At 49.3% G+C, this 18,444-nt stretch overlaps 1 protein-coding gene across 1 annotated transcript in view; it reads right to left on the reverse strand.

Moving 5' to 3' along the window:
* KATNIP (katanin interacting protein) overlaps positions 1 to 18,444 on the reverse strand; it is a 185,711-nt gene that overhangs the window by 45,609 nt on the left and 121,658 nt on the right. Inside the window, exon 15 of the mRNA XM_040635174.1 lies at positions 8,025 to 8,162. Within this exon, the coding sequence (XP_040491108.1) occupies positions 8,025 to 8,162 (138 nt within the window). The remainder of the gene's footprint in view (positions 1 to 8,024; positions 8,163 to 18,444) is intronic.

The raw sequence follows: 18,444 nt of genomic DNA on the forward strand, positions 1-18,444 counted from the left end.
GTGTGAGCTGGCAGGGGCAGACAGCATGTCTGATTCTTGGTCCCAGCACAACAGCCGAGTGTGGGGGATCGATAAGCCTCTGCTGATGAGACAGGGGGCCGAGCGGCTGAGTGAGGGGAGCGGGGAGATGGGATGCGTTCCGCTCGGGGGTCAGCGGACAGGAGGGGGGGGAAGGAGCAGCTGGGTCTGGAAGGAGACAGGTTTTGGCAATGGAAATAGCAGGACTTAGGGATGACTGGCAGTGAGGGGCAGGGGGAAGAGAGGAGGACGCAGAGGTGGGAGTGAGATGCTGCTGTAGGCTGGGGCAGACTTGCCTGGGCTTGGGTGGGTGGGGTTGGAGTGTCAGTGCCTTGCTGGGCAGAAATGCCAAAGACAAGTGTCTGGGGGCCAGGATGGAAGCTTCAGAAGTTAAGCTTGGGGGAAGGTTTAGATCTGGGAGCTAATGAATTAGTTCGACAGAATGTGACTTCTGTGTTCTTTGAGAAAAAGAAAAAATACCTAGTTTAGATATCATTTCCTATGTTCCCTTCTCATGGAGACAGCACCTCAATTTTCCACGGGGCATCCATCCTTCCCCCAACCTCCCTTCAGAGGGATAATGTGAGCCCCACCCCAGGTTGCCTGGCTGCTGGGTCCTAGACCCGGGGCTTTCATGAGGACAATCTCTTTCTGCAAGGGCTACTAAAATCAGGAGTCTGATGTCATTAGGTGCCGCCCCTTGGAAGCCAACACAGAGGAAAGTAGAGAGGCATGAAGGAGGGAGGCAGATTCTGGATGACATCATGTGAACTCCTGGATCCTACCATGCCTGAAGCCAGCCACCCCATACTCTCCTGTTACATGAGCCAACAAACTCCCTTTTGTGTTTATGCCAGTTTTAAGCAGGTTTTCTGTCCTTTGCTACCAAGAGAATCCTGATTGATACACTAGCCCTGGGATGGAGAACTTCAATCAGTAGGTTCAGTTACTGAATCACTACTGGCCAAGGTGGGCAGAAGGCAGGCGAGGGGGAGCCCCACTCCTGAGGGGGTCTGGGATTATCTAGACCGGCATCTGCATGTGGGTGAGCAGCCCTCCCTTACTCAGACATCTGTCCAGCCCAGCTCCTTGTCCCGCTGTAGTCCACGCAACCCAGTGCACGGGCCTCAGCTTCTGTCCTGGTTCGGCATCTGCGCTCTCATTCCTCATGGGAGATGTCTGGCCCTGAATCCCAACCTGCCACTTGGATCCTGAACACCTTGTTGGGCCCCCTCTCCAAAGGCTGAATTCTCTGCTTGCGTCTCCCTCCCCTGCTGGCTGGGGGTCTGCTTCAAACCCGGGACTCCTGGGGCTCTCAAGGTTACCATGCCCCTAACCTCCTGAGTGTGGACTCTGCTCACAGATGTCAGCACCCTTTGGTGATTGCCAGAGGACCAGACCAAGCCTGAGGTCAACACCTCAGAAAGACTCTCATGCACCTGGGTCGGTCCCCTTCCCACCAGTCACCCTGCTAAGATGCCATCGTGCTCCCCAGACCCTGCCACGGGGCACAGCCACTAGGCCAAGCTGACTCAGCCAACCAAATGAAGGTTGCCCCTTTGAATTCGAAGCCGTTGTCATGTTTGGTCTTGGTTTATATCCTGATCCAAACAAACCAACAATTTTGAGACAATTAGGGGTATTTGAATATGGACTGGATATTTGATGATGTTTAGCGCATAGTAAGTCATTACCGCCAGGCAGGATAATGGCATTGGGGTTACATAAAAACAAACTCCTTATCTGTTAGAGATGCACACTGAAGAATTTATGAGTGAAATGGTAGGAGAGCTACAATCATATGTAGTAGGGGGTAGATGAAACCAGAATGGCAGGTGTCGATTACTGTAGAAGTAGGTGAGGGGTGTGTGTTATTGAACTCATCTCTCTCGTTTTCCGTTTCTTTGAAAATTCTCCCTTCTTCCCCAAACAGAGGCCTTGTTGAAATGCAAACACTGTCCTGGGATGAAGTGGGTCTCCCTGTGGTACACCCCCTAAGCACTGAGACCCTCACCCAGTCACCATGAATGACCCTTAGCTACGCTATGCTAGAAGCCTCCTTTGGGGGCTTCCTGTTCCCTCTAATCCATTTTCCAAACAGCAGCCAGAGTGATCTTCTTAATTCCTCGGTCAGATTATATCACCCCCTGCTCAAAACCCTCCAACAATGACTGCGGACACATGTATAGAGCTCACGAGGGCCAGGAATCATTCAGAGCACTTCCCATGTATTCAGCTGAACAATAACTACCCCATTTTATGGATGAAGAAACCGAGGGACAGAGATGTGACTGGTTCAGATGCCTTTGCTCTAACCATCCCTTTCCAGGAATAAGATCTGAACCAGAGAGGCCACCCCTGACCTGGTTCCCACTTATCTCTGCGCCCTCCCCTCACACTCACCTTTGTTCACCATTCCCAGCCACCACCTAAACTATGTCCTAGAAGTGCTAAGCATGTTCCTGCCTTGGGGCCTTTGCTCGGGCTCTGGCCCCCTCATGGGAGGCCTCTCACCACTCAAAGCGTCCCTGCCTCCTTGCCCCCGGGCCTCTCTCCCATTGCCTTACTGTATCGCCTTCAGAACACTTGGCACTACCTGAAATTAACATTATTCATTTGTGCCCTTGTTTATTTCCCTTCCCCGTGAGAAGGCACAGGGCTGTGTGGACAGGGCCTCCTCTGTGCGCTCACCCTGGCACCGTGAACACCAAGACCTGTGTGTCCAATACACAGTCACCAACCCCATGTGGCTACTGAAGTTAACATTAAATGAAATGTGAGATGCAGTTTCTCATAAGAAGCGTTGGCAAGAATGCAGAGAAAAGGGAACCGTGGGCGCACTGGCGGGGCTAAAAGTGGAGCAGCGACTCTGGAAAACGGTACTGACGTTCCGCAAAAAATGAAAGGGAGAACTACCGTGCGATCCAGCAATTCTGCAACTGGGGATTTGTGCTTATGAACAGAAATCATTATCTCAAAAAGATATCTGCACCCCCGTGTTCACTGCAGCATTATATTTACAATAGCCAAGACACTGTAACCCAAGTGTCTACAGATGAATGGATAAACGGATAAAGATATGGTACGACACACGATGGACTATCACTCTGCCATCAGAAAGGAGGAGATCTTGACATTCGCAAAGACATGGACAGACCCTGAGTGCCTTACACTAAGTGAAATAAGTCAGACAGGGAAATATAAATATTGTACGATCCCACTTACATGTGCAACTTAAAAAAACCTGAACTCACAGATCCGGAGAACAGACTGGGGGTTGCCAGAGGCAGGAAGCGGGAGGTGGGTGCAATGGGCGGAGGCGGTCAAAAGGTGCAAACTTCCAGTTCTGGGATGAATAGTCCTGGGGATGTCCTGTATAGCATCATATCTGTAGTTAACAATTACTGTATTGCATATTTGGAAGCTTCCAAGAAAGGCGATCTTAAAAGTTTTCATCGTAAGGAAAAAAATGTTCTGTAACTATGTGCGCTGATGGAGGTTAACTAAACTTATTATGGAGATCAGATCGTGCAACCTAAAACATCTAAGAATACAATCTTACATGTCAATTACAGCTCAATGAAAAATGAGCCAATGAAATAAAATGCAGTTTCTCCAGTGTGCCAGCCACACTGCAAGTTCTCAACAGCCACCTGTGGCTTGTGGCTGGTGAACCAGACCGGGCAGATAGAGAGCATTAGAGTTATCACAGAAAGTTCTATGGGGCAGCGCCAGCTTAAACCACTACGGAATATCGCAGAGATACACCACCGGGGAAATCTAACATTCACTCATTCATTCATTCATTCATCCATTCATTCATAAACTATTTAATGAGCAGCATTTCTGTATATGAACAATACCCCTGGGTGTCTGTCCTGCCTCCCCCACTGCTGTGACCAGGCTGGAGGTGGCATCTGAGTGGTTACGTTGGGGGTGAAGATGGTGATAATATGTCTGTTTTTACCGAAGGGTGCCACCAGTACCAGATAACTCAGGCTTGCTCTGAAGGAAAGCACAGACCACGGGGAGCTGCCGAGAGCCCACTTCTTGGACGGGTTACTACATACTCTACTAGGGAGACTATTGGCTCCTTCCTCCCAACAGATGTAGCTCTGCAGGGAAAGTGCTGCCGAGAAAAACCCACATCCCCCACGTTCCCTTCCCAGCTGTGTCCCCTGCAAGTCATTCGCTGGGCAAGTCACGCCATCTGAGGAGTACCAAAAAAATGTGACAGACGTATGATCGCAGCCTCCTCCTGAGCCCGAGGCAGACATTGCTGATCCATCACATACCCTTCTCTTTATGAACCAGAAGGAAGGGTCCAGATCCTTCTCAAGACGGCACTCCAGGCAACCATTTCCAAGCAGGGCTGGCAAAAAAGATGCAGTCTCTCTGCCCCCAAGGAGCTCACTATTCTAAGCTCCAGCCTCTCCGTCTACAAGGTGGGGACTGACGTCACCTTGCAGGATTCTTGGGGTTGAGAGGATTCGTTTGTTGAGTTATTTGTTCATGTATCAAATGTTGACCGAGCGCCTACTGGGTGCCTCACGCCTGCCTGCGTGGACGCAGCCCTGGGTAAACGGCAGCTGGGCCGAGTATAGACATCTGCGTGCTGTCTTTTGTTTGCCTGCATGGACGGATTCTAGCCTGCGTCCTCACTTCCCCTGAAGTCCCTCCCCCTGGGCCAGCCCACACTCACCACATCGCCTAATGAGGGGGGAAGGGAACCCAGGGAAGGGAACCCAACTTCATGGGCAGGCAGCGTATTTTCTAATAAAAGAGACTTCCCTTTTTCTAGCACCTTCTTTTTTTTTTTTTTTAAAGATTTTATTTATTTGACAGAGATAGAGACAGCCAGCGAGAGAGGGAACACAAGCAGGAGGAGTGGGAGAGGAAGAAGCAGGCTCATAGCAGAGGAGCCTGATGTGGGGCTTGATCCCATAACGCCAGGATCACGCCCTGAGCTGAAGGCAGACGCTTAACCGCTGTGCCACCCAGGCGCCCCTGCACCTTCTTTTCTTATGTTCTAAATAAGCCTTGGTTGGAATCGCTCCCCCCCATTTAACTTTTCTCCCTTGGATTCCCATACACAAAACACTGTATTAACAAGCCGTGTCTACCAGGCCGAGCTATATTTCCTATAAACTCTCATTTTATCTCCTCTAAAACACACAGTAATAGCATTCTCTGGAGAATATTAAATCAAACCAACCTGCAGCGGCATTTGTCTGCGCTTTCTGCCCCCGGTAAATTCTGGCAACAGATGGGTGTGCGTTACATAAGCGGCACCCCCGGCAGGGACTGCAGTCCTGCACGCTCTGCTCGGTGTGTAGAAATACCTCTCAGGACGTTGATCCCTGCCACTGAGGCTCCCCAAAGCACCCCCCACGACACCCTGATGTCCTGCTCCTCTTTTTTATTCTCAGCACACAGGGAAGGCTGAGTGCAGATTCAAGAAGAAAGGCAGGCCCAGCCGTAAGGGATGAAGCTTATCTGCTCTGTAATCCAGCATATAAAATCCGCTTTTCTTGGCCGGAGACATACATTCAATGACAGGGCTGAGCTATAGGGCACAGGCTTGGGCAGCCAGCACTGTTTCACTGCTCATTCCAGAAGATGCCAACGACCACCTGCCAGGAAGTGTCCAGCAGACTCGGGAATGAGAGAGCAGGGCCCTACCTGCAAGGAGTGCCTGCGGCTATGCAGGGGTGGGGTCCTGCTGGGGCGGGAGGACAGCCCCTAAGCACACAGCTGGACCCCTGGGGAGCTGGGAGGGTGGCTTCGAGAGGGAGAATCCGCAGGAAGAAGAATGGGATGGGGGAAAGGGAAGGAGGGAGGAGGAGCAGACTTCCCCGCACTTGATCCCCAGCTCTGCCTTTGACCTTGGGTACAAGCCTGAGCAAACGCCGTAAACTCCAATTCTCCATGTCTCATCTGGGTATCAAAAAGCGTAAGACAAACTGCTTGTGGGTTCTTGGGCAATGAACTCATTCCTTCATTTGATAACCACGTGCGTCTACTTTGGGGCAGAGGCAGAGACAATGCAGGCCCTGCTCCCAGGGGCCCACGGTGGTATGGGGGAGGCAGGTGTCCATCCCGGTACTGGGGTGATGGAACACATCCATGAGGTCCAGAAGTGGCATGAGGGTCAGAGGTCAGGGCTGGCTTCCTGGAGAAAGTAATGTCCAGTTTTCCAGGAATTTGCATTGGAGGGGGCACCTGGAGCTGAGCCGGATGGGAGGGGCCAGGGCCTTTAGGTGTAACTCCCGGGTGGAGTGTTTGGCACTCTGGGGTGTGGCCAGAGCAAGGGGCAGGGGCTGATGGGAAGGAGTCATGGGGCCTGGCGCCCGGGGATTACGGGGCCCGGATGTCATGCTCAGGGGTTTGACCTGGATCCTCCAGGTCAAGGGGAGCCCTGGAGGGTTTGAAGCAGTGGAGAATCATGATGAGACCTCTGTTGGAGACAGACTGGAGGCCCGGGCCTAGGGACGGGGAGGGCAGTTTGGAGGATGCACTCTTGCACATCTCTGCCTTTGCACGTGTGGGGCCCTCCTCCTGGGGTACGCTTTCTCCTTTTCTGCCTCGGCTCTGTGCCGCTGTCTCTTTCACTACGGCTCAGGTGTACGCTCCTTCCAGTACCTTCCCAGAGCTCACCCAGCCTGACACAGGCTCCCTTGGTGCTCCAGGGGTTGCAGTCCAGACAGGCCAACTCCGGCCCAAAGATGAGTTTACTTTGGACTATATGGTGGTTTCAAAAGAATTTAAATTAGCTGTTGACATTTACAAACCAGAAAGGCTCCTATCAAATTCCAGATTCCCAGCTCCCCGGGAATGTTCAGAAGATCTAGCAGCACTGGCTGGCATACATAGCAACCATTAGCTGAAGCTGACGAGTGGCCTTCCCTATACCTGAAGCATGTGCTTACCCGTTTGCCACACTCCCCACCATGTCCTACTGTCTCTCTTGACAATATTGAAGCTGAGGACCAGTTCCCCTTGCTCATCTCCCTTGTGTTATCACTTCCCTGAGAACAAATTAGAAAAGAAAATAGAACACTTCTTTTCCCCACGTCCATCATAAGAGGAGAAACACGATAGGCTGAGGGGGTCCTGTCCTTCCTCACCCACTGAGTTCCCTGCTGAGTTCCTGGAGCTTCTATTTAAAACTCCCGGCACGCTGCGGTCACCTCTAGGAAGGCCTTCAGCACACCGCATCATATTTTTATTTACTTGTCTGCTGGCTTTTAGACAAGGAGTACCTCCAGGGCGGGGACTGTGTCTTTTATATCAATGTCCCCCAAACTGACCAGGAAGCCCGACGGCACATGCACTCAACAATAAATGTTGAATGAAGGAATAAATGCAAATGAGAACATGAAAAAACAGTCCAGAGAAGAAAGAGAGGTTAAGAGCTTGGGTGTAGGAGGTGGTGTGGGGGTAGAAAGGAGGGCAGGAATTCTAAAACTGGGGGGACAGAAGAGCACAGAGGTTAAGAGCCTGGCTATTCAGAGTGGGGTCCCCACACCAGGAACACTGGCTCACCTGGATGCAGGATCTCAGGCCCTGCCCTAGACCCGCTGAATTAGAACCCTCATTTTAGCAAGATCCCTGGAAAGTTGAGGCAGATAAAATTTTGAGATGAGCTGGCGAAGTGAATGGGCCGAGAGTGTGACTGCGTGAGTTCACATGCTCCTGGTGACGCTTACTGGCTGTGTGACTCGGGATATGTTACCTAACCTTATCTATCAAAACTGAGTCCCAGTTCTTATCCATCCAGTTATCCCAAAGGGTGGCCTGATTTCACTTCCCAAACCTTCAAGCGGAGGCTGTGCTCCCTGTGGCTCCAACCACGCAGCGTGAAATGCCCCGCCAGGCACTGGCTACACCCAGGAGGAAGGGCAGCGGGGCCCCCTGGTACCCATCTTGCAACTTCAGCAATCAGATGATTGGACAGCGCTAAGTGCTTCCATCAGTCAAATGCCCAGCGAGGAACCCTTACTTACGCCATCAGCCGTCCAGTAATTCCAAACCTTGATCTTGGCTAGACCGAAGTCCTGCAGCCGTCTGGTGTTGCGGATAACGAAAAAGAGCTGGAGTGGTGGGTGGAAGGGGCACGTCCACAAGGAGGGGTCTTTCTTGCTCTGAAACACCGGCAAGAGAGGTGAGTCAGTCGTTAGTCTGTTTTCTGCCTCTCCCCAAAGTAAACGGGCTGAGGGCAGGAGGCCAGGCCTCCCTTCTCTACATAATCCAAGGTGGGCTCTTAGACCTCACCTGTCCCGACTGCACTTTGTGGCAGGTACCAACTCGTGCCTGGCACAAAGCTGCCACGCAAGCCTCTCTGCTCTGCCATTCAGACTGAATTTAAAATGCAACGGGCTTTTATTTTAATCAAGTTAATCAGCTTTGGGGAGAGCACTGGGGGTGGGGAGAGACGAGAGAGGAGGATGGGCAAAGAGCAGTCACTTGTGTTATTTCATTAACCCGGCAAGCAGAGTCTGTTTTTCTTTTGTAAAACCCTGTGGAATTTTAAAAATGTAAAAATACAGAAAAAAAGAAAAAAAAAAAAAGAAAGAAAGAGAAAGAAACGGGCGTAGGAGTTGGGACAGGGTTGTGGCACCGAGCCCCAGGAATTGCTCTGCTCTCTGGCAGGGTTTCCAAGCCTCAGAACCCCTGAGTGTGGTTCCTGACCACCGACCAGGCTGCTCTCAAGGCCACAGGGGCAGAGGAACAGGGAAGCCCCTCTGTCTCGTCCGCTTGTGCCAACAAAATTCCTTGTCATGGGTGTTTTAGATGCAGGTGGAAAAAGCCAAATCTGGGGAGTTTTCTCAGCTCCAGCTGCCTCCTGTCCTGACAAAACTCACAGCTGCTGCCGAACATCTCCCCCCAGGCTCGGCCTCAGGGCCTTTGCACAGGCTGGGCCTCTCCTTGCAATATGCTTCCAGCCTCTCCCACTCGGGGAAATGCAGCACAAATGTGCTGGCACCCCCACCGTCATGCCTTCCCTAACACCATTGCTCTGTCCTCCAGAGGCCCACAGTTCCTTGCAGTGCCTGAGGCTAGCATTTACTCACTGTCCCACAACTATCTATTTTCCAGTCCAGGTCACCCCTCCACATGCTTGGCTGCAAGCTCCTAAAGGGAAGTGGCTGTGTCTAACTCATTCCAGAACCCTGAGCGTTCAGCACAGTTCCTTGGCACATGGTAGATGCCACAGAATCTTTGTTGAATGAATAAATGACAGAATGAATGACTGATTGATATTTATCTCCTAATAGCTGTCCCTTCACTGAAACTTTAGAGAAGAGGCTATACACTGATCTGGCCTGCAGGGCAATTTTGTTTGGCTCATGAAGCATTAAAAACACATCTCTGGCCACATTTAACCATGGGGAGATTTCCCCTCCCCTTCCAGAGATAGGTTCTGCTCTTGTGTAGACACGGACAATACAGCCACACTGGGCCCCTGATGGGTGCTGGCTGGAGCCAAGGGCACCACTCCCGTGGCCGGGGCGGGAGGGTCTCTGGTGCCCCAGTCCCCACCACTCCCTACTGCTTTACACCCCCTTCTCTTCCCAGGGTATGCCTCTGTCTGGCCCCTGCAGGCGTGTGAGTCTCGGGCCCCTGCTTAGAGGCTGAGAGCGGCAGCAGCATCTCTGACACTGGCTAGAGATGTCCCTTTTACCTAAAGGGAGCCTCGCTGTGTATCTGAGAAGGTCTCAACAGGCTCCTGTCACCAGGGCCGTGCCGGCTACTTGACAGAGCCAGGGAAGGAGCAGATTGGCTGGCTCAGGGGTTTTGCCAGCCCCCAAGGAGATGAGAGGCCCAGGCTCCAGCTGCGGGGGAGAACAAAGGGCGTTTGTTCCAGTGACAATGGTGCCTTTCAGGAGGGAGGACGCTGCTTTTGTTAAGGGAGCGAGAGGAGTTCAAGGGGTTCTGACTTATTCTAGCCAAGTTTCTCAAGCTCTGCAAGAACTTTTAGTGCTCTGGGCAGCTGCAAGGGGTCAAGATACCACAGCTCAAAATCCACTGGGTGCCCCTCATTCCTTCCCCACGTCGGGGCCTAAATTGGGTCACTGTGGCTGCTCGACAAAGGAAGAGTCTGAAGGCTGACCCTTAGACGCGGGCGAGGGGACCGTAATTGATTTCCCATCACATTTCTGTCAGCAGGAGGGATAACAGGAGGACTAAGTGGGAATCATGGTGTTCAAAGTCAAAGAACATTAACCTGCGGGTAACTCAGGGCCTCATTAGCAGACGGAGTCTCGAAGAAAAAGGCTGATGGGAAGCCGCTGAGGGCTGACCAAGGCGCGCTGGGCAAACCGCAGGTGCCAAGCCAGCAGGCCGAGCGTCCACTGCACCTGCCCATCGCAGAACTGGCAGAATGAGAATCGGGGCACCTTCCCTCAAAGCCCTGGGAGGGGCTAGAGGTGTCCCCCGTATCCCCCGTGTCCCGGAAGGAAGACCACAGCTCAGCAAGAGAGCAAGGGGTGTGGCTTGCCTAAGTGGTGGAGTCAGGATTCACACCCATTTTAATTCATTAATTCATTCTGTCTTAGTGTGGATTCCCCCGGAAGCGGACCCCGAGGCAAGGATTTCAGCGTCAGGAGATTATTTAGACACCAAAGGAAACACCAGTTGCAGTGTGGGGAGGCCAGGGCAGGAAAGGCATTCCATAAAGAGTGTTACCAAGCTAGCCCCTCCAGTGGCATCTGGAACTCAGGGCCACCAGGGAGTGTGAGAGCCAGAGCAGTACATGCCTCGCAGCAACGCCACCCTCGGGACAAGGGAGCCGGGGTATTCATACCCCAATTCCCACCAGCGTAGGTTTTGGGCGGCTCCCAGGGGCTCAATTCCCCACCAGTTTGGGCCTGCTGCATGGGAAGCAAAGTGGGCTCCGGAGGCCAGAAAGACAAACATCAGTGCCCGCACATACGGACCCAGGGGCCGGGGAGGCATCAACAGCATCTGTTACCCGCTTGCCCAATATAAATACCTTCCTGTGGGGCGGGCACCGAGCCACATGCAGGGGTGGGCGGTGGAGCCTGGCCCACCAGGTCCCAGCTCTGCACGAAAGCAAACAAGTAAAATTGCCAAGAAAAAAAAAACCCAATCAGGCAGGGATACACTGGACAAAGAAAATAAGAGAGAATTGTTAATGGCCAATGGAAGGGCATTTTTAGAACGGATGGTCAGGGGAGGTCCCTTGCAGGAGGTCCCTCCTTAACTCCCAACAAAGGTACTTTCCTCTTCCAGAATTAACCTGACGCAGATCCACTCCCTCGGGCAGATGCTGGATTGCCCTCAGAAGGAGCCCCAATTTAATAAATTACCGTAATCAAAAGCAACAAGCTATTGATACACACAACAATTTGGATGGATGTCAAGGGCATTATACAGAGTGGAAAAAGCCGGTCTCAAAAAGGTTACATGCAGTATGATTCCATTTATATAGCATTCCTGAAGTGACAAAAAGCATAGATAACAGATCAGTGGTTACCAATGTTAGGGACGCGTGTGGGGAGGTGTGGCTTTATTAAAGGGCTGCATGAGGGAATCCCTTTGAGGCGACAGAACCATTGCTTTGTAACTTGATGTAGGGGTGGCTACATGAATCTACACGTGATAAAATTGCATAGAACTCACACACACACACACACACACACACGTGTACGAAGGTCTGCACATTATACTAATGTCAATTTCCTGGTTTTGATAATGTACTACGGTTACATAGGACGTCAGCGATGGGGCAAGCTGGGCAAGGACACATGGGACCTCTCTATCCTTTTTTTTTTAATTGAGATATAATTCACATATATTGAATCACCACTTTAAAGCGTGTAATCCAGTGTTTTTGTTGCTGTTTTTAGTATATTCCAAGGCTGTGTAATCATCACCACTATCTTTTTCCGGCAAATTTTTTTTTACCACCCTAAAAAGGTACCCCATACCCTTTAGCAGTCATTCCCTATTCCTGCCTTCCCCAGCCTCTGGCAACCACTGACCTACTTTCTGGCCCTATGAATTGCCTGTTCTGGACACTGCATATGAGTGGAATCATACAACATGTGGCCTTCTGTGTCTGGCTTCTTCCTCATAGCATCCTGTTTTCAAGGTACATCTTTAATGTAACAAGTGTCAGTGCTTTGTTCTTCTTCGGAGCTGAGTAATATTCCATTGTGTCAGTTCCGTCAGTCCGTAGACATTTGGGATGCTGGCACCTAGCGGCTATGATGAATGATACTGCAATGAACATCTGTGTCTAAGTTTTTGTGGGAACACGTTTCCAATTCCCTTGGGTCTGTACCCAGGAGCAGAATTGCTAGGTCATGAGGTAACTCTACATTTAACTTTTGGAGAAACAGCCAAACTATGTTCCACGATGGCCGCACCATTTTATTTTCTGTTCCCACCAGGAAGATATGCTTTTTCCACAACTGCCAATACGCTTATTTTCTCTTTTCTTTTCAAAAATGATAACGTCTTAGTGGGTGTGAAATGATATCTCTTTGGGGTTTTGATTTGCATTTCCCTGATGACTAATGAGGTGGAGCATCTTTCCATGTGCTTCTTGGCCATGTACGTCTTATTTGGAGGAAAGTCTATGCAGAGTACCTTGGCCATATTTTCATTAGGCGGTTTGGTCATTTTATTGTTGAGTTTTAAGAGTTATTTTCTTTATGTATTCTGGATGATAGACCCCTATCAGATATATGATTTGCAAATATTTTCTCCCATTTTGTAAGCTGTCTTTTCACTATCTTGATGAATGTCATTTGACACAAAAGTGTTTTAAATTTTGATGAAGTCTGATTTATCTATTTTTTCTTGTGTTGCTTGTGCTTTGGATATCCTATCTAAGACCTCATTGAAAAGCTCAAGGCTACAAAAATTTATATTTATGCTTCTTTTAAGAGTTTTACAGCCTTAAAACTTTGAAAGTTTTAAGGTCTTTGATCCATTGAACTAGTTTTTGTAGACGATGTTAGGGTAGGAATCCAACTTCATTCTTTTACATGCAGAAATCCAGTTGTCCCAATACCATTTGCTAAAAAAAATAACTTTTTTCTCTATCCAATAGTATTGGCATCCTTGTTGAAAATCAATTGACTGTAGACATAAGGGTCTATTTCTCTCTCAATTCTATTCCATTGCTCTCTCTGTCCCTATGTCAGTACCACACAATCTTGATTACTGAAGCTTGGTAGTAAGTTTTGAAATTGAAGTGTGAGTCTTCCAATTTTGTTCTTTTCCAACATTGTTTTAGCTATTCCAGGTCCCTTAAACTTCCATATGTATTTTAAGATCAGCTTATCACTTTCCACAAAACAGGCAGCTGGAATCTTGATAGGATTGCACTGAATCTGTAGATAATTTAGGGAGCGTCGTCATGCCAACAGTATTAAGTCTTCCAATCCATGAACGTGGAACATCTTTTCATTTATTTGTGTCTTCTTCAATTCCCACCAATAATATTTTGTACTTTTCAATGTATAAGTCTTTCATTTATTTGGTAAAATTTATTCTTATCTTTTTTTTTTTTTTTAAATTGGTACAGCCACTGTGGAAAACAGTATGGAGGTCCCTCAGGGAGTTAAAAATAGATCTACCTTAAGTATCTTATACTTTCTGATGCTATTTTAAACACATTTTTCCCCTTAATTTTCTTTTCAGATTGTTCATTGCTAGGGTATAGAAATACAACGGATTTTTTGTATATTGGTCTTTCATCCTGTAAACTTGCTGAACGTGATTTTAGCTTTATCAGTATTTTTTGTGGATTCTTAAGAGTTTTCTATATATAAGATCATATCACCCACAAATATAGTTTTACTTCTTCCTTTCCAACCTCTTATTTCATTTTCTTGCCTAACTGCCCTGGGAAAAATCTCTAGTATGAGGCTGGACAGAAGTGGTGAAAACAGTCATCCTTGTCTTGCTCTTGATCTTTGGGGGAAAGCCTTCAGTCTTTTACCAGCATGATGCTGGCTAGCTGAGGGTTTTCATGGATGCCCTTTATCAGGTTGAGAATGTTTCCTTCTATTCTTGGTTTGTTTATGGTTTTCATCACAAAAGGGTGTTGAACTGGCAAATGCTTTTTCTATATCCATTAAGTCACATGGTTATTTTTCCTTCCATTCTATCAACATGTTGTATTATATTGATGGATTCTTGTATATTAAATAACAAACCACACATTCCTGGGACCAACTCCACTAGGTTTCAATGTATAGATCTTTCTATGAACTGGTAGATTTGGTTTGCTAATGTTTTGTTAAGGATTTTTACATCTATATTCATAAGGGATGTTGGTCTATAATTTCCTTTTCTTGTGATGTCATTGTCTCGTTTTGTTGTCAGGGTAATACTGGCCTCACAGAATGAGATTGGAAGTGTTCCCTCCCCTTCTATATTTTAGAAGAGTTTGTGAAGGATTGGTGTTAATTCTTTAAATATTTGGTATGATTCACCAGTGAAGCCATCTGGTCCTCAGCTTTTCTTTGTGGGAAGTTTTTTGATTGTTAATCCAATCCCTTTACTTGCTATAGGTCTAGCCAGATGTTCTATTTCCTCTTGAGTCAGTTTCGGTGATTAGTGTCTTTCTAGGATGTTGTCCATTTATTTCATCTGGGACATATTCATTTGTTGGCATAGAATTGTTCAGAATATTCCCTTGTAATCTTTTTTTTCCCCTGTCAGGTTGGTAGCAACGTCCCCTTTTTCATTCCTGATTTCAGTCACTTGAATCTTTTCGCCTTTTTTCTTGTCGAAACCTAGCTGACAAACCTAGCTAAAGGTTTGTTAACTTTGTCGATCCTTTCAAAAAACCTAACTTTTGGCTTCATTGATTTCCCTCTATTATTTTTCTCTTCTCTGCACAATTTTAAAAATAATTTCCTGTGATTCTATGATTCCTTCAAATAAAAAGTACAAAAAATGTACTGTGTACATTTACGTGCTGGGGATATAGTACGGTTAGGACAGACAAGAACATGTAGCTTAATGGAGGGGAGACAGATGATAATCAAGCAACCAAATCATTTCTTAACATGAAAAGTGCCCTGAAGAAAATGACATTTTCTGGGGGTGGCGTGAGACAGGACTCCAACACACTATAGTCAGGGAAGGGCTTGCTGAGAAAGTGGTATTTGGGCCAAAATCTGAATAAGGAGAAGGCAGGTAGGAGGGACAGAGGAGGGATGTTCTGGACAGAGCCCAGAGGTGAGAGGAGCTTGGAGCGCCAGAGGAGCAGAAGGAAGCCCCATGGTTGCTGGAGCCTGGTGTGTGAGGTGGGGGGGTGGGGGTGAGAGGCAGGCAGAGAGGGAACTGGAGGCCTGTTCACAGACAGCTTCCCAGGCCATGGGAGGCATGTGATTTTATTTCTAAGTGTCCTGCAAAGTCATGGCCGGGGTTTTAAGTAGGGGAGGGGTACAGGCTGACATTTGTAAAAGATCACTTCGGATACAGAGTAGAAAATGGAGCAGAAGGGGCTGGAAGAGAAGACAATGAGACAGGAGGCCACTGAACAGTGCCAGCGAGAGGGAACAGCACACTGATCTGACTTGGTGGCCACCAGGGAGATGGAGAGTAGGGGCCAGACTGCTGGAAGGTGGCGGGCAGGGGTTGGGGAAGTCCAGGAAGATTCCTAGGTGGTGAGCTTGGCAGCAGAGCGGACCACAGTGCCCTTTACTGGGCATAGGAGTGTTGTAGGAGGGAGAGATGTGGGTGGGGCCGGGAAATGAACACTTAAGATTTAGAGCTCTGAAGTCTGAGGTGTCCAGCAGGCATCTGAGGAGAGATGTCAAACAGGCAATTGGCAGGCATTCAAGTCAGGGACTCAGAGAAGCAGGCGGGCTGTGGTGTATCCATTCGGAATCATCTTGAAGCCATGGGCCTGGGCGAGGCCACTAAGAGAGATGGTGTAGACGCAGAGGGGAGGAGCGATTGCACCGAACATGGGCACCCCCTCATCTTCCAGCAGCACCGCCCCCAATCCCATTCTCTTCCACTGAAGCGACTTATCTTTTGAACTCAGACTCCACTTTCAATTATCTCCTGGTGAGACTGCAGCCAAGTTCCCCCACCCCGCAGCCGTGTGGCTGGGGCAAAGTCACCAGTCCTCCCTAAAACGTGCTTTCTCATTTATCAGATGTGGAGAGCAACTCAAGGTTGCTGTGAGGCTCACCTGAGGGATGTCTGCAGCCCTGGCCTGCATGCTGTGGGTCTTGAATAAACCCCAGTGAAACTGGGTGGCCCTAAGAGACAGTATGTGCTGGCAGTCCCGGGCTGGGTAAATAGGACGACCATCAGGGAGACCCCGTGCCAGGGCGGCAGGGGGAATCTAGCCAGCTCCGAGATCCAGCAGCCCAGGGGGAGATAGTCGCCTCTTGTCCCAAACTCGGGGCCCAAAATTTAAAACCTCGACCCCACCAAAACCATGGGCCAAATTCTTCCCTGCTGTCACGTGGCAAAGCTCACCAGCCTCTGCTGAACAGAGGAAAAGGAAAAGTCATCCTGAGAACTGGCCCCAATCAAATCCAATGATGCTTTTTATTGCCCTGGTATGTTCTATTCTGTATACAGCAGGCATCCAGAGTGCCACTGCTCTGCATAAGGGGGGCCGGGGTGGAGAGGGCCCCTCTAAGCCCCTGCAGTACACACGGGTGCCTACAGACTCGAAGCAGGAAGCAGAGCAGGAAATGCAAGGCCAGAGCATCCCAGCGGCCATGACCTATGGGACCTGTTTCTTTCAAGGTCACGGAGCTGCTGATCTTAGAGGGCTGTCACCACCCAGTCTAACCCTGTGGACGGGTGGTGTTTCTCAGCTTACCTAGCATCTCCCCTGCCTTCCTTTCAGTAACAACGCTGAATTTCTCCAGGGAGAATTCCCTCCCTGGCCCACTGCGGCTTCTCACTGTAACCGGCATGAAGGTGCCCACCTTCCTAGCCAGGCTGGCCCGCAGCCTTCCTCTCCTGGGACTGTGTATCTCCAGCACAGTAATAGGATGGCAAACCAATTAACCAACGCGGCCCCCCAAGCCCAAAAAAAGGCCACACCCTTGGTGCCCATGCATCCTGGATGCCACCTAGACCCCCAACATGACCGTGGGGGCTGCCCCTTCTGGCCTAGGGGACAGTCAATCTACCAGTTACCCAAAGACTCGCAACAAAGTTCTTTGCTGGAAATCTGCAAAAGTGAGCCAGACTCCAGTTTCTTTGCTGACAAACAAGAATCCTGTGGATTATCCACACCCTCCAGTTTTACTTTACAGGAGGCAGAGAAACTGATTCTCAGAGAACTGCTAAAGGCTATCGAGTCAAGACCAGAACTCAGGATTTTAAAGCTCCCCTCTTGTTTTCTCGTCTTTAAATGGGAATAATATCTACTTCTTAATGATATTAATACTATGACTAATAACAACAACAAATACAGTAAGAACTGATGTTTTGGGGCCCTTTGGAAGAGCCAGGCATGGTGCCAAGCTTTTTACAGTTACGTTTGATCCGCACAACATCGTAGCAAGGTAAGGACGATTATTGTGCCATTTGACAGATGAGAAACTAAAGTAGAGGTCAGGTGCGGTACCCGTGCTCATGAGGCTGTAAATGGTAAGCTTCGAACACAGGCCTCTCGGCTTCTTGAGCCCGTGTCCCACTAAGTATAAATAAGATTGTATGTATGACGCCCCATGCCTCGCACGAGGCAAGAACTGAATGTATAGCAGGTGTTTTCATTTTCAATACTTTTTAAAAAAAATTAATAACTTGTTCTTTGGAATTGATAATACAGCTACATGGCAGGAAATTCAAAAGGCGCCAAGGAGCACCCAAGGGAAGACCCCTACTGCCTCTGTGCCTTGCCCACCTGTCTTCAGAGGCACAACCTGCTCCCAGTTCCTCAGGCCCCTGCTGGAGAGAAGTCATACCGAAGCCGAAGCACAGACTAGTAAAGGTGACTCGGCGGGGTGGCCTGTCTCAGCTTAGCTCCCAGCCTCTGCGCCCAACATGCAAGTGGAAAGAGGAGAAAACTCCAGTGCTTTCTCTTTCTTTCTTTTTGACTAGATATTTAAAGGAACGTTCAGTGTTTGCTGGGAAGCAGGACCCTGAGCGGGCGTGGGCCTGGGCCTGGGCCAGGCTGCAGGCTATGAATGTGGCCCCACCACATTCTGGCAGTGTGACCTTGACCAATCCATATTCTTCCCGAGGCATTAGTGTCTTTGTCTATAAAATGATGGCAATGACCTCCATGACCCCCCGGGGGTCCCACATTTGGCGGCACCTGGGGTAAACTGCAGGCTGGATAAAAGGGGATGACTTGGCTCCTCTTTGCTCCCTCTCCCAAGAAAAACCCACAGAGCAGGGATCCTGGGGGCCCTCACCTGGACCTTTCCCTCAGGCTCCTCCCACTGGGCCCAAATGAAC

The sequence above is a fragment of the Ursus maritimus genome, unplaced genomic scaffold (genome assembly GCF_017311325.1).
Source record: "Ursus maritimus isolate PB19 unplaced genomic scaffold, ASM1731132v1 scaffold_2, whole genome shotgun sequence".
In the NCBI taxonomy this organism is placed as follows: Eukaryota; Metazoa; Chordata; class Mammalia; order Carnivora; family Ursidae; genus Ursus; species Ursus maritimus.